The sequence below is a fragment of the Ornithorhynchus anatinus genome, chromosome 2, assembly GCF_004115215.2.
Source record: "Ornithorhynchus anatinus isolate Pmale09 chromosome 2, mOrnAna1.pri.v4, whole genome shotgun sequence".
Taxonomy (NCBI): domain Eukaryota; kingdom Metazoa; phylum Chordata; class Mammalia; order Monotremata; family Ornithorhynchidae; genus Ornithorhynchus; species Ornithorhynchus anatinus.
Genome location: NC_041729.1, coordinates 18,783,159 through 18,798,848, shown reverse-complemented (window position 1 = coordinate 18,798,848; position 15,690 = coordinate 18,783,159). Strand labels below are relative to the sequence as shown.

Genomic DNA, 15,690 nt, shown 5'->3' with positions numbered 1-15,690 from the left:
TTTTTTTAAAAACTAAAAGAACACTAGCAATCATGAAAGCATAGTCTACACAACCACATAATTCCAAATACTTGGTAGCCATTCTGTGGCACAACCAGTGAAGCGGAGTTGATATAGTAAATATTAGGCTAAGGTGAGCTACCAATTCCCTAGCAAGTGAAACAAATTTTAAATTGTCACTTTTCCTTGTAATATGACCTGGATTTTAAAACAAGGTCCAACAGTTAAAGATAATGCAACAAGCTCTTACATACGCCCTAGGAAATACGGTAAACCTGAGAATCAGGAGACCTGGGTTTGAGTCTCTGTTCCCCTACTGTGTAACCCTGGCTAAATCAAGTCCCCCAAATTTACCATCTAGGCAAACTGTAATAATAACTCTAGTATCTCTTAAGCATTTACTCTGTGTTAAGGCACTGTTCTAAGCAGTGGGGTAGATCCAAGATAATTAGTGGGACACAATCCCTGACCCACAAATTCCTAACCCTCAAGAGGCTCTAAGCCTAGGTAGGAGGGAGAACAGATATTTAATCCCCATTTTACAGGCACAGAGAAGTTAAATGACTTGCCCAAGGCCACACAGTTGGCAAGTGGCAGAGCCGAGATTAGGACCTAGGTTCTCTGACTCCCAGGCCCATGTTCTTTCCACCAAGTCACGCTGCTTCTCTAAAATATCAAGAAAAAAAATTCCCAAAGCACACCACAATCAACAAGGTAGCACCCCTTCCTATTTTACCTTGCTGATTTTCTGCTCTAACCCAGACCACTCACTTCATCCCTCTAACATCAACCTTCCCACAGTACCTGGATTTCATCCAATCTTGTCCCTAATCTCTTGTCCAAAATCCTTCTCTGGCCTCAAACCTGCTCCCCCACACCCCTTATTCATATATGACAGACCACCACTCTCCCCAACTTCAAATGCCTACTAAAACTGCATCTCCTTCAAGAGGCCTTCCCTCAACAGCCCTCATTTCCACTCCCTCTCCTTTTGCTTTCCCTCTGCACTTGGATCTGTTCCCTTTAAGCACTTAATATTCACTCTGCCTTCAGCCCCATGGCACTTATGTACATATCCACGATATATTTTAACACCTGTCTCCCCTTCTAGACTGTAAACTCCTTGTGGGGAGGGAACATGCTTACCAACTCTGTTGCATTGTACTCTCTCAAGAACTTGGTACAGTAAGGACTCAGTAAATACCACTGATTGATTAGCTATCCTTAGCACTGAGATATATATCTGACTATTCATTTATTTAATGGAAGACTTGCATTTTTATTATCAATGCTTTCATTTTTATGATTGGTAATTTATGTCAGCTTGTCTCCCCAGTTATGTTAGCGGAAAGGGGATATGTATTTTACTACACATGTTCCCAAGCACCTAGAATGTTGCTCTGCACATAAATATTGGTGAAGATGATGATTATACAGAAACAATTTCTGCAGGAGTGGGAAGGTCTAGGAGCCATCTGGATCACGATTTGCAATGGAAAGGTTACCACATTTTAGGGAGTGAGGTCCCACTCCAACTTTACATCAGAGAAGGTAATCAATACATTCCTTTTATGGAAAAGATTTGTATTTTAACATACTACTATAAATCAGGGGGGAAATATGGACTTGTACTCACATGCGATTAATTCTACAGCTATTCTTTTGTAGGATTAAGAATAAACAACTAACACTGAAATATTTGAGATTTTTTTCAATGCATGCTTTCATATGGATACCTGATTCTTTTGTTCTTGTTTTTGCTGGGCTAGAAACTCTTCTCTCTCATTTTCGACTCGAAGTTGTCTCGCTATTTTAAGCATCTGTTGATGATTCTGCACTGTCTCCACCTACAGTAAATGAATAAGTAGTGCATATTGCTATTAAAGTTGAGAAAGGAATTAGTACTATCACATGATTCAGAAACCCACTTAGCACTTCCTTTCGGTACACATTACTGTTTAGTGATGACAGTAAGCCTCTGGACTCAGAGTCCTTAAAAGCTCTGTCTAGGGAGAGTTCCTTTCCATCAGTTAGTTACTTGATTCCATTCTCAGATATACACCATGAGCTGCTTAATACTTGTTTGCATTCCTAAATTACATTTCAAGCCAAGAATTATGACACTGAAATTTTACAGTGTTGGTTCTCTCTTACCCTTTTCTTCAAACGTTCTACTCTCTTAATGAGCTGGTCTTTTTCCTCCTCCATTGCAGTGATATCCTAAAAGGCAGTGAAAAAAATTCTGAATGAAAAATGACAATGCAGAAGTTTAAATGTTTATACATGTAATTGATTTTTTTAATGCCATCCAAACCAAAAGGGATATGGATTTTAATGTTGAAGATGTTCACTTCCCTTTTGTCTTTAGGGCAGTTTATGCAAGGAGATTCAGCTGGCATTCATCAAAAAGCAAAACAACCCCCCCCCAAGAAACAAAATAGGTTATAACCAATGAGGTGAAGCTGCCAGCCAGCAAATGGGTGCAGTTCCAAATTTGGACATAAAGAGTTTCATTTTAAAAGCACTCATAAGGAGATGTGCAGGCTTAACCCCAGGTCCTAATGCTACCATAACAGAACACAAAAGCTGCGTCATTATATCTGCTTTGTAATGGCTAAATACTAATCCTGTGTATTTTCAAAGTGAGAACCACATTTTTACAATTTTTAGATAAAGTTATCCATTGAAAGAATAGCAAACTGAAATCTTAGAATATCCAGTTTGCCTCTTTGCCCATTCTTTTCTAGTAAGTAGAACTCATCGTCATCTGTTATTTACTGAATGCTTACTGTGCACATAGCACAGTACTAAGGCCTTGGAAAAGTACAGTACAACAGAGTTGGTAGACACGTTCCTTGCCCACGATGAGTTTACAGTCTCCATCCCTCCTACCCCACATAATACAAAAAAAAAATTTCCTGAAACACGTTACATATAGCATTGGTTCCCCTCTGATACTGAAGGATAAAAAAAAATATGGAAGGGGTCAGTGTGGGTTTGATCCTGGCCTTCCTTTACAAAAAAGAATCTACAGAAGACAGCAACACTTAACATTAACCTCCACCGCTGAAGATTTACATACCAGGATATAATTAGATTTTTTTATACTATAAAAGTATTTAAAAATCCAAAATCCAGGCAAAAGCAATTATAACAGTCCTCATATTTTACCTTTCGTATTTCTGCTGTAGAAAATCCAGAGGTCTTTAGTTGCTCACATTCTTTATGTAAGGTTTTAAAACCTTCCATCAATTCTTCATACTAAAAGCATAAATTAAAACCTAGAAAATTAGCCCTGGATCCAGTACACTTACTTTCACCACTTTTTTAAATTTTATTTTATAAGGAAACTTATAGGTTTATAATTTCAGTATTGTAAAAACATGGATTGTTCATCTTCACAAAAGCAAAATACAAAATTATAACTGATAAACATTTATAATTGTTTCATAATTATAAGAGTATACTTATCAAAAGTCCACAAGAAATTTATGTTTGCCCTTAATTAACATATTCCCAAATGATGCATCTGGGAGAACAGGGTGAATCCTTTCGTAACCAATCATCCAGTTTTCTTTCTCAATTAGCGTCACTGCTGACTGATTTGTGTTACTGAACAAATCACTGCCTGCCTTAGCCATATGCTCAATGGAACAAGGGCCTCAGAGCCCAGTACATACAGATGTAATGCAGACCCATATTGAATTAAATGAGCTTCAATTTGGAAATTACAAAAACACTGTAAGAAAAAAAAATCAAGAGCTCAAATATGCAATGAAAAAATTGTTAAGCTTCAAAAGAAGTATAATTGAATTGTTGAATAAAAATTCTGAAAAGCTAAATACTTTTAGTGAACTTCAGTCATGTGAAGCCACAATTCTAAAAACCATTAGAATCTATGGAATCTAGATTGTAAACCTGGTGTGGGCAGGGATTGTCTCTCTCTATTACTGAAATGTACTTTCCAAGCACTTAGTACAGTGCTCTGCACACAGTAAGCACTCAATAAATGATTGAATGAATAAATAAATGAATATGTGTAATATGGAGTATAAGATGGAAGTTTTTTTCCAAATGTATCACTGACAAACATTAAAAATATATTACACTGTTCAATCACGATATAATTCATACCCATCCCAGCGCTTAGAACTGTGTTTGACACATGGCAAGCGGTTAATACCATTAAAAAAAAAAATGCAACAAATTGAGAGGCCCACGTAAATCTCTAGCTTTGATATCGGTTCTGTTGGCTCAACTTGTACCAAATTGTTTTTTAATCTGCAATTCCTTTGGTGACTAATATGAGTTTCCCCTTCCTTAATTTTGTTAATGTAAAATACATCTGACTAAGTAAATACAATGGCACTTTATAAACAATGTATGGATAGTAGTCTTGTAAGAAGCTTTTTAAGCTCTGAATGTCTCTGGCTGGGACTTTTAAAAGTAACTGTAAAATGTAAGTACAGTTTAAGTCCGGGACCCTACCCCAGAATGTACAGTACTCTACCACCTGCCACCCTACCACCCATAAATTTCATGAATTAATAAACTTCGCTGGAGTTTAACAAAAACAACAAGTTAAAATGAAAACATGCATTAAATCTAACGTGCACTCTGAGTGAATCTCTCGTTGTTTGGTATTAGTTTTCACCAATTACCTAATATGTACCTGTTTATTGGTGTCAGCTACAGTATCATCTTGAAGAAACTCGGCTGGCACTTCCACTTTTATTAAGAAATGAGCTAGATATGCCCTTTTCTTCAATTCGCTGGTTCGCTGAAGGAGCCAGTATAACACCGGGTGAATTATAGGCTTACTTCCAATTACCAAACCCTGACGAAAGATACTCCTAAATAAAAAACGAACAGAGATTCCAAAACAAACAATTATAATCAATTAATCTTGACTTAGAGGCTAATGTTCCTCTAGGTGCAATTTTCTGTTGTCTAATTGTTTTCTATAATGGTGCTGAAAATGGATAGGAAGGCAGCTCTTCTGAAAGTAATCTGCATACAAACAAGAAACAGTACAGAAGCATAAAATAGCCATCCAATCTTTAAAATGAGGAGAAGGTTATTTTGGACCAGTTAATTGGTACATTGTTAATATTTGCATTGACTGACAGAGCAGGGTTGAAAGTGCTTTATTAACCTGAACTGAGTTGAGAGAGAGATGGGACCCTCAAGGTAAAAGAAAATCTGGTTTACTGACCTTCACTGAATAAGGGAATAAGGGAAAAGGAATGGCCCAATTTAAAATATCCAAGAGACTAAACCACACTGGAAGGCACAGATTTCTTCTGAATCCAGGGCAGTAAAACTGTTAAGTTGTTCACGTCCTTAGGTATGTAACTTGCCTAAACTCTGCCACTTGTCTGCTCCATGACTTAGGCACGTCACTTACCTTCTCTGTGCCTCAGTTGCCTCAACTGTAAAATGGGAACTGAGGAGGTGAGCCCCACGTGGAACAGGGTACTGTACCCAACCTGATTTGCTTGTATCCACCCCAGTGCTTAGTACAGTGCCTGGCACATAGTAAATGCTTAAAAAATACCACTATTATTATATTAATTGACTGACTTACTGAACAATAAAAGATCATTCATAAATGGCCTCTGCTACCCACAAGTAATGAATTAGGCAAGCTTTGCTATTCCTGATTTGTGTATATTAAAAATCATATACCCTTTTAAAGAATTAATAAATTAGCACATTCTTACATGTCAGTAGCATTTCCTGGAGGTTTGTACTTAAGGATACCAAGAAGGCTCAACATCCGTTTTGCTGTCTGATCTGGCATCTCCTCTCTAATATCAACGACTTGCTAAAAGGTCAAGAAAATGGAAAACATAAATGCACAAATGCTATGCAGTTTAAAAGACAACACTCTGATGAAATTCACCTTTTGGAACAGGTTACATAACACGATGATGTTTCACAAGGCAGGTGTTACGTCTGGAACACTACACTGAAAAACTGCACATTCAAGTCAGGTCAAGATCCCTATTATAGTTGTCGTTAAGCTAAAACAAAATAATGCTCCATCTCCAAGGTAAAGGGATCAGTGTACATGAGGCTTGTGCAAGCTTGTAATACAATAACAGCTATTGTGAAACCTTATTCATTCCATCCCAAAATATGTTCATCCTTGGAAATGGAGAGTAATTCCTATATAAGGTGCAAATGATTTGCACCTGTGCCCTTAGAGAAGACTATAGCCCTTAAAGGAGATAATGGAAGCAATCACAATTAATAATATTCCTCTTCATTCCTTCCTTTCAGATTTTAAGTCTTACCTTTGGGTCAATCTCAGCAAGAACATCATTGAGAATTTGTAATAGCTGCATTGGCTCCAGGGAATCAAATGTGATTAAATTATAGTTCTTCTTAAAGGGCTCCGAATTGAGCTTCTCCACAATGAATTTAATTTGCTCACTCATAATTGGGTCCTGAAAATTATCCTAAATAAAAGATGAAGATTTTGTATCTGAATCTAGGTAATAAAGAATCCAAAATATAGTATCAAGGATCACTAAATAGGCATGGAAATGTTGAACTACAACACATGTACAAACTAAAGATTTCCGTACAACAGAAACAAAAGAATATGAACTTCAAGATGAAAATGGTTTTTAACTGTATCAACCCATATAGCTAAGTACTATGTTTATTATTTTACTCTCTATGGTCAAGCTATACAGGCTCTGTGACTCCCAAGCCTCATCCTTTAATAAAAGCAGAAAGCAGATGTAGAAATAATGCTGCCCCCAACCCCCTGCCATTTTGCTGTGATGGTATTTGTTAAGCATTTACTATGTGCCAGGTGCTGTACTAAGCATAGGGGGAGATACAAGATAATCAGGTCAGACAGTTCATGTCCTGCATGGGGCTCACAGTCTTAATTCCCATTTTACAGATGAGGCAACTGAGGCACATAGAAGTTGTGTGACTTGCCATTGAAACCAAGCTGCATGGAGCCTGAAGCCTCGGCCACCTCTCCTGCAAGTGAAATGTCATTTCTTTAATTTTGATTTTTTAGTTATTTGTAAAAGTCAAACAGAGAAGCAATGTGACCTATTGAAGAGAGCACAGGCTTGGAGGTCAGGGGGCCTGGATGCCAGCCCTGCCATACGTGGCTGTGTGAGCTCGGGCAAGTCATTTAACTTCTCTATCCCTCAGTTTCTTCATCTGTAAAATGGATATTAAATACCTGATCTTCCTATCAGACTGTGAGCCCCATGTGGGACAGGGACAGCACCTGACCTGATTAACTTGAATAAGCCCCGTGCACAGTACAGTGCTCAGCACATACTGAGTGCTTAAATATCACAGATATTATTTTTATTATTGTTTCTATGCTTATTCCCCCCCTCAACTCCCTGCTGGATCATGAGTTTCTTGTGGGCAGGGAAGCAGCTAGGCACAGTGGATAGTGCACAGGCCTGGGAGCCAGAAGGACCTGGGTTCCAATCCCAGCTCCAACACTTGTCTGCTGTGGGACCCTGGGAAAATCACTTCACTTCTCTGTGCCTCAGTTACTTCATCTGTAAAATGGGGGTTAAGACTGTGAGCCCCATGTGGGACAGGGACTATGTCCAACCAACTAACCTTGTATCTACCCCAGTGCTTAGAACAGTGCTTTTCACATAGTAAGTGCTTAACAAATATCATCTGCATATCTCCAAGCATCTCGTACGGCATTCTATGCAATGTAGGCATTTAGTAAATCATTTTGATGATGGCAATGATTTTTTCTGGACAACTGGATCACTATTAGCTTTTAAAATGACCATAGACTCCCAGTCCCAAAACTGAAGAAATCAGACCATGGGGGAGAACAAATTTTATTGAAAAGTGAACTGATCTTCTAGCACCAGTATGGTTTTTTTAGGTTACTAGTGTCTCTAAGTGCTTTACTATGCATCACCATTACAAATCTGAAAAGTGAGAAAGGATTATGAACATTTTTCATAAAGTTAAAGTTCTTTAAATTCAGTAATCTGCAAAAAAAAAAGTTGCCCAAGGCTGAACTTTTCCTTATAAAAGCAAGAAATATTTTAGAAGGTTCTGCACATGGTAGGTACTCATTAAACTACTGTGATAATGAGTTGATCAGCGCTTAGAACAGTGCTTGGCACATAGTAAGTACTTAACACATACCATCATTATTATTATTATCTGAAGACATTTAAAAAGAAGAAAAGAATACTACAATGTTAGGGTAATTTAAGTTTTCAAAGTGTTCATAAATTTTAATGGAAAAAATGTAATAACACTGTGCAGAATACTAGTACAGAAGACATTGAAGACAGCAAGAAAGTTGCTTAATCACCCTTTTTTCTTCTAAGTCACAAAATTTAGTCTTTATGAAAATAAAATAGCTCATTATTTGTATTCATTTCCCCATTTTTGGATATCTGAGTCAAATAAATCTCCATTTCAAACTTTTGAAAATACTTCTTAAGAAGCAGTGTGGCCTAGTAGATAGAGCACGGGTCTGGGAGCCAGAAGTACCTGGGTTCTAATCCCAGGTCTGTCATTTGTCTGCTGTGTGACCTTAGGTATGTTACTTAACTTCTCTGTACCTCAGTTACCTCATCTGTAAAATGGGGATTAAGACTGTGAGCCCCAGGTAGGACAGGGACTGTGTCTAACCCTATTTGCTTGTATAATAATTATGGCATTTGTTAAGCACTTACTAGGTGCCAGGTACTATACTAAGCGCTCCATCCCAGCACTTAGTACAACGTCTGACACATACTAAGCACTAACACATACCACAACCATTATTTTACTTCTGGGTCTGTCTGACCTGATGATCTTGTTTGTATCTACCCCCAGCACTTGGCACTTTAAATACTTAATAAATACCATCATTATTATTACTTATGATTTGATACTTAGAAACTCGAACTATAGTCTCTTAATACACCACGATACTTATTTTTAAAAAGACCAACTCCAAAAATAAAAAAATAACCTTGCAGGTATATGAAAGGACACTACTTTTCTGTGCTCTATTTTCTGAGTGATTTATTATTGTTTTTAAATATTCCTTTCGCTCCAACAGCACACCCCATGTACAGTACACTAGCAATCTGTACCCAGTGGGCTGACCTAAAAATAGTAACCAATTAATCTAAATACATATTTAATCAGAATGTCTCCACCTATTCTGAACCCACTTACCCAGATAGAGACCCGGGGGAGAGGAGGGACTGTTAAAACCAGGCCATCCACAGTGGCATATTCTTTTAAGAATACTCTTGGCCTGATCCCTTGGAGCAGAGAACTGAGGCCTTCCATTTGCAGGACTAGAGTCTGCAGCCCCTGGAGTCCCAGTGACATCGGGAGGAGGCTAATGGTGACCTCAGCTGCTTCACTTAAGGGTTTAAAGCTAATTCGGTGCCCGTGGCCTGACACCCTAGTCTCCGGCATGAAGGGAACAAGGGTATTCTTTCGCCCACCGGGTTGGGCCTAGCGGAGTAGCTTCTGTCCCCTCGACCCCTTAGAAACCCAAGGCAGAGGGAAACAGCTTAAGTGGCGGGGAAACCCAGGACAGAAGCAAGGGTTACTGCCTCCTTGTTCTAGTCTTTCCACCCTTTGGATGCTATTTTTGGACTGAGGAATAAATGGACTAATTATAAGTATCAGTGAAGGTTCAATTGGCCTACTGGAAGAGGTACAAGACTGGGAGTTAGGAGACCTGAGTTCTTGACCCTACTCCACCAATTACCAGCTCAACGTACAGAACCCTGCATAAGGGCATGGGCTAAGAAAGTAGTTCTCTAGCCTGTAAGCACATGGGCGGGGAACGTATCAAGAGCTTAGTACAGTGCTTTGCATCCAGCAAGCACTCGATAAATATGAATACCAACTCTGTATACTCTCCCATATACTACAGTGTTCTGCACACAGTAAGCGTTCAACAAATAGGATTGAATGAATACCAATGCTTTTATACTGTACTCTCCTATGCACTTACTACAGTGCTCTCTGCACACAGTAAGCGCTCAATAAATATGGCTGAATATCAACTTTGTTATGCTGTAATAATAATAATGATGATGATGGTATTTGTTAAGAGTTTACTTTGTGCCAGTCACTGTACTAAGCGCTGGGGTGGATACAAGCAAATCGAGTTGGATTCAGTCCCTGTCCCATGTGGGGCTCAGGCTCAATCCCTATTTTCCAGGTGAGGTAACTGAACCCCAGATAATAATAATAATGATGGTATTTGTTAAGCGCTTACTATGTACTAAGCACTGTTCTAAGTGCTGGGATAGAACCAAGGTGATCAAGCCCCAGTGGGGCTCACAGTCTCAATCCCCATTTTCCAGAGGGAACTGAAGCCCTTAGAATAATAATAATAATGATTATGGTATTCGTTAAGCACTTACTATGTGTCAGGCACTGGTTTAAATGCTGGGGTAGATACGAGAATCAGGTTGTCCCACATGGGGTTCACAATCTTAATCAAGATGAGATAACTGAGGCCCAGAGAAGTGAAGTGACTTGGCCAAGGTCACACAGAAGACAAGTGGCAGAGCTGGGATTAGAACCCACGATCTCTGACTCCCAAACCCGGGCTCTTGCCACTAGGCTACGTTGTCTATGGTCACCCAGCAGCCAAGGGAGGGAGTCGGGATTAGAACCATGACCTTCTGACCCCCAGGCCTCTGCTCTAGCCACTCCGCCACGCTCCTTCTCAATACTATACTCTCCCAAGCATTTAGTACAGTGCTTGGCACATAGTAACATTGCCAAGATCCACCCTTTCCTCTCCATCCAAGCTGCTACTTTGCTGGTACAAGCTCTCATAATATCCCGACTGGATTATTGCATCAGCCTCCTCTCTGATCTTCATTCATTCATTCAATAGTATTTATTGAGCGCTTACTATGTGCAGAGCACTGTACTAAGCGCTTGGGATGACTAAGCGCTTGGGATGAACAAGTCGGCAACAGATAGAGACAGTCCCTGCCGTTTGACGGGCTTACAGTCTAATCGGGGGAGACGGACAGACAAGAACAATGGCACCAAACAGCGTCAAGGGGAAGAACATCTTGTAAAAACAATGGCAACTAAATAGAATCAAGGCGATGTACAATTCATTAACAAAATAAATAGGGTAACGAAAATATATACAGTTGAGCGGACGAGTACAGTGCTGTGGGGATGGGAAGGGAGAGGTGGAGGAGCAGAGGGAAAAGGGGAAAATGAGGCTTTAGCTGCGGAGAGGTAAAGGGGGGATGGCAGAGGGAGTAGAGGGGGAAGAGGAGCTCAGTCTGGGAACGCCTCTTGGAGGAGGTGAGTTTTAAGTAAGGTTTTGAAGAGGGAAAGAGAATCAGTTTGGCGGAGGTGAGGAGGGAGGGCGTTCCAGGACCGCGGGAGGACGTGACCCAGGGGTCGACGGCGGGATAGGCGAGACCGAGGGACGGCGAGGAGGTGGGCGGCAGAGGAGCGGAGCGTGCGGGGTGGGCGGTAGAAAGAGAGAAGGGAGGAGAGGTAGGAAGGGGCAAGGTGATGGAGAGCCTTGAAGCCTAGAGTGAGGAGTTTTTGTTTGGAGCGGAGGTCGATAGGCAACCACTGGAGTTGTCTAAGAAGGGGAGTAACATGCCCAGATCGTTTCTGCAGGAAGATGAGCCGGGCAGCGGAGTGAAGAATAGACCGGAGCGGGGCGAGAGAGGAGGAAGGGAGGTCAGAGAGAAGGCTGACACAGTAGTCTAGCCGGGATATAACGAGAGCCCGTAATAGTAAGATAGCCGTTTGGGTGGAGAGGAAAGCTTGACCCCACTTCCCCCTCCAGTTATCGTCCTATCTCCCTACTACCCTTCCTTTCCAAAATCTTAAAACGAGTCGTCTACAATTGATGCCTAGAATTCCTTAACTCCCATTCTCTCCTAGACCCCCTCCAATCTGGCTTCCGTCCCCTCCACTCTACCGAGACTGCTCTCTCTAAGGTCACCCGTGACCTCCTTCTTGCCAAATCCAATGGCTCCTACTCCATTCTGATCCTCCTTGACCTCTCTGCTGCCTTTGACACTGTCGACCATCCCCTCCTCCTCCATACCTTATCTCACCTTGGCTTCACGGACTCTGTCCTCTCCTGGTTCTCCTCTTACCTCTCTGGCTGATCATTCTCGGTCTCCTACGCTGGAGCCTCCTCCCCCTCCCATCCTTTAACTGTCGGAGTTCCTCAAGGGTCAGTTCTTGGCCCTCTTCTATTCTCCATTTACACTCACTCCCTCGGTGAACTCATCCGCTCTCACGGCTTTGACTACCATCTCTACGCAGATGACACGCAGATCTACATCTCCGCCCCTGTCCTCTCCCCCTCCCTTCAGGCTCGCATCTCCTCCTGCCTCCGGGACGTCTCCACCTGGATGTCGGCCCGCCACCTAAAACTCAACATGAGCAAGACTGAGCTCCTCATCTTCCCTCCCAAGCCCGGTCCGCTCCCAGACTTCTCCATCACAGTGGATGGCACGACCATCCTTCCCGTCCCGCAGGCCCGCAATCTCGGTGTCATCCTTGACTCGTCCCTCTCGTTCACCCCACACATCCTATCCGTTACCAAGACCTGCCGGTTTCACCTCTACAATATCGCCAAGATCCGCCCTTTCCTCTCCACCCAAACGGCTACCTTACTATTACGGGCTCTCGTTATATCCCGGCTAGACTACTGTGTCAGCCTTCTCTCTGATCTCCCATCCTCCTGTCTCTCCCCGCTCCAGTCTATACTTCACTCCACTGCCCGGATTATCTTTCAGCAGAAATGCTCTGAGCATGTCACTCCCCTCCTCAAAAACCTCCAGGGGTTGCCTATCAACCTTCACATGAAGCAAAAACTCCTCCTTCTTGGCTTCAAAGCTCTCCATCAACTGGCCCCCTCCTCCCTCACCTCCCTTCTCTCCTTCTCCATCCCACCCCGGACACTCTGCTCCTCTGCCACTCACCTCCTCACTGGGCCTCGTCCTTGCCTGTCCCGCTGTCGACCCCTGGCCCACATCCTACCTCTACCTGAAGTGCCCTCCCTCCTCACATCCACTAAACTAATTCTCTTCCCCCATTTCAAAGCCCTACTGAGCTCACCTCCTCCAGGAGGCCTTCCCACTCTGAGCCCTCCCTTTCCCTCTGCCCCTTCTCCCCTCCTCATCACCCCGATTCCCTCCCCCTGCTCTACCCCCTTCCCCTCCCCACAGCACTTGGGTATATTTGTATATATTATTTATTCCTCTATTTATTTAATGATATGTCTATATCTATAATTCTATTTATCTATTGTGATGGTATTGATGCCCGCCTACTTGTTTTGTTTTGCTGTCTCTCCCGTCTAATAATAATAATTGTGGTATTTAAGTGCTTACTATGTTCCAAGCACTGTCCTAAGCGCTGGGGTAGATACAGGGTAATCAGGTTGTCCCACTTGGGGCTCCCCGCCTTCATCCCCATTTTAGAGATGAGGTCACTGAGGGTCAGAGAAGTGAAGTGACTGGCCCAAAGTCCCCCAGCAGACAAGTGGTGGAGGCAGGATTAGAACCCGCGACCTCTGACTCCCGAGCCTGAGCTCTTGCCACTAACCCACGCTAGACTGTGAGCCCGTTGTGAGGCAGGGATGGTCTCTATCCGTTGCCCAACTGTCCATTCCAGGGGCTTGGGAGTCAGAGGTCACGGGTTTGAATTCCGGCCCTGCCACTTGTCAACTGTGTGACTGTGGGCAAGTCACTTCACTTCTCTGTGCCTCAGTACCCTCATCTGTAAAATGAGGATGAATAATAATAATAATAATGTTGGTATTTGTTAAGCGCTTACTATGTGCAGAGCACTGTTCTAAGCACTGGGGTAAACACAGGGGAATCAGGTTGTCCCACGTGGGGCTCACAGTCTTAGACTGTGAGCCTCACATGGGACAATCCGATGACCCTGTATCTCCCCCAGTGCTTAGAACAGTGCTCTGCACAGAGTAAGCGCTTAACAAATACCAACATTATTATTATTCTCGGTGCCTCAGTTACCTCATCTATAAAATGGGGATTAACTGTGAGCCCCACGTGGGACAACCTGATGACCCTGTATCTCCCCCAGCGCTTACAACAGTGCTCTGCACATAGTAAGCGCTTAACAAATACCAACATTAATATTATTCCAGGCGTTTAGTCCAGTGCTCTGCACACAATAAGCGCTCAATAAATACGATTGAATGAATAGGAAGCGCTTAACAGATGCCATTAGAGAAGCAGTGTGTCTTACGGTAAAGAGCCCGGGCTTGGGAGTCAGAGGTCATGGGTTCGAATCCCGCTCTACCATTTGTCAGCTGTGTGACTGTGGGCAAGTCACTTCACTTTTCTGTGCCTCAGTTCCCTCATCTGTAAAATGGGAATGAAGACTGAGCCTCCCGTGGGACAACCTGAGTACCCTGTATCTACCCCAGCGCTTAGAACAGTGCCCTGCACATAGTAAGCGCTTAACAAATACCAACATTATTCTTATTATTCTCTGTGCCTCAGTGACTTCATCTGTAAAATGGGGATGAAGACGGGGAGCCCCACACGGCACAACCTGATGTCCCTGTATCACCCCCAGGGCTTAGAACAGTGCTCTGCACATACTAAGCGCTTAACAAATACCAACATTATTATTCTGATTATGATTGCAGTGCCGGGCAGGCAGGGAGCGCCCAGTAGAGGGGATCGACTGAGAGACAGAAAAGCAGCAGGAAGGGGATCAATGGCGGCGGCGGCGACGACAACGGAGGGCTCGGGGTGGCCTGCTGGTGGTTCGCTTGGTGCCCCAGGGCCGGAGGGGAAGGAGCGGGCCGGGGGCGCCAGGCGGAGGCAGGCCCGGGAGGAAAAAACGGGCGGGGCCCGGAATGGCGGAAAGGCGCGGGCCGGGGCTCTCGCCTCAGGTGGGCCGAGGAAAAAGGGGCCCCGCCATTACCTCCGACTCTCTCTCCTCACAGCGCCGCTTTTCCCGACGCCTCCACTCGATTGGGACTGGGGACGCTAGGCAACGGTTGCTAGGCCGGACTGCTGACGTCACTTCCTGCGCGGGGGGGGAAGAGGGGGCAGGGGCGAGATCCAACCGCGCGCACGCGCGCGCTCCGCCATTGACTAAGGAGGGGAGGGAGCGCGCGCGCCCTTCGCCATTCATTCATTCATTCATTCGTATTTATTGACTAAGGAGGGGAGGGAGCGCGCGCGCCCTTCGCCATTCATTCATTCGTATTTATTGACTAAAGAGGGGAGGGTGCACGCGCGCCCTTCGCCATCCGGCCAGCCATCCATCCATCCATCCATCCATCCGTATTTATTGACTAAGGAGGGGACGGTGCGCATGCGCCTTTCGCCATTCATTCATTCATTCATTCATTCATTCGTATTCATTGAGCGCTCACTATGCGCAGGGAGCTGGACTAAGCGCTTGGGATGGACAATTCGGCAACAGATAGAGCCCATCCCTGCCCAGGGACAGGCTCGCAGTCTACACAGCTGTGTGACCTTGGGCAAGTCACTTAACTTCTCCGTGCCTCAGTTACCTCATCTGGCAAATGGGGATTAATAATAATGTTGGTATTTGTTAAGCACTTACTATGTGCAGAGCACTGTTCTAAGCGCTGGGGGAGATACGGGGTAATCAGGTTGTCCCATGTGAGGCTCACAGTCTTCATCCCCATTTTACAGATGA

At 43.4% G+C, this 15,690-nt stretch overlaps 1 protein-coding gene across 3 annotated transcripts in view; it reads right to left on the bottom strand.

The window, feature by feature from the left end:
- Positions 1-15,035, bottom strand: part of IFT81 (intraflagellar transport 81) — a 130,087-nt gene extending 115,052 nt beyond the window's left edge. For all 3 annotated transcript variants that reach the window (XR_005659553.1, XM_039910436.1, XM_029058800.2), the window contains exons 1-7: positions 14,944-15,035; positions 6,300-6,464; positions 5,724-5,827; positions 4,673-4,853; positions 3,172-3,261; positions 2,155-2,220; positions 1,737-1,847 (exon numbers count right to left, since the gene is read on the bottom strand). Coding sequence is in view for 2 of the 3 variants with exons in the window: in XM_039910436.1 (XP_039766370.1) it covers positions 1,737-1,847; positions 2,155-2,220; positions 3,172-3,261; positions 4,673-4,853; positions 5,724-5,827; positions 6,300-6,443 (696 nt within the window). In the remaining variant the exon portion in view is untranslated. The remainder of the gene's footprint in view (positions 1-1,736; positions 1,848-2,154; positions 2,221-3,171; positions 3,262-4,672; positions 4,854-5,723; positions 5,828-6,299; positions 6,465-14,943) is intronic.
- Positions 15,036-15,690: the final 655 nt, after the last annotated feature.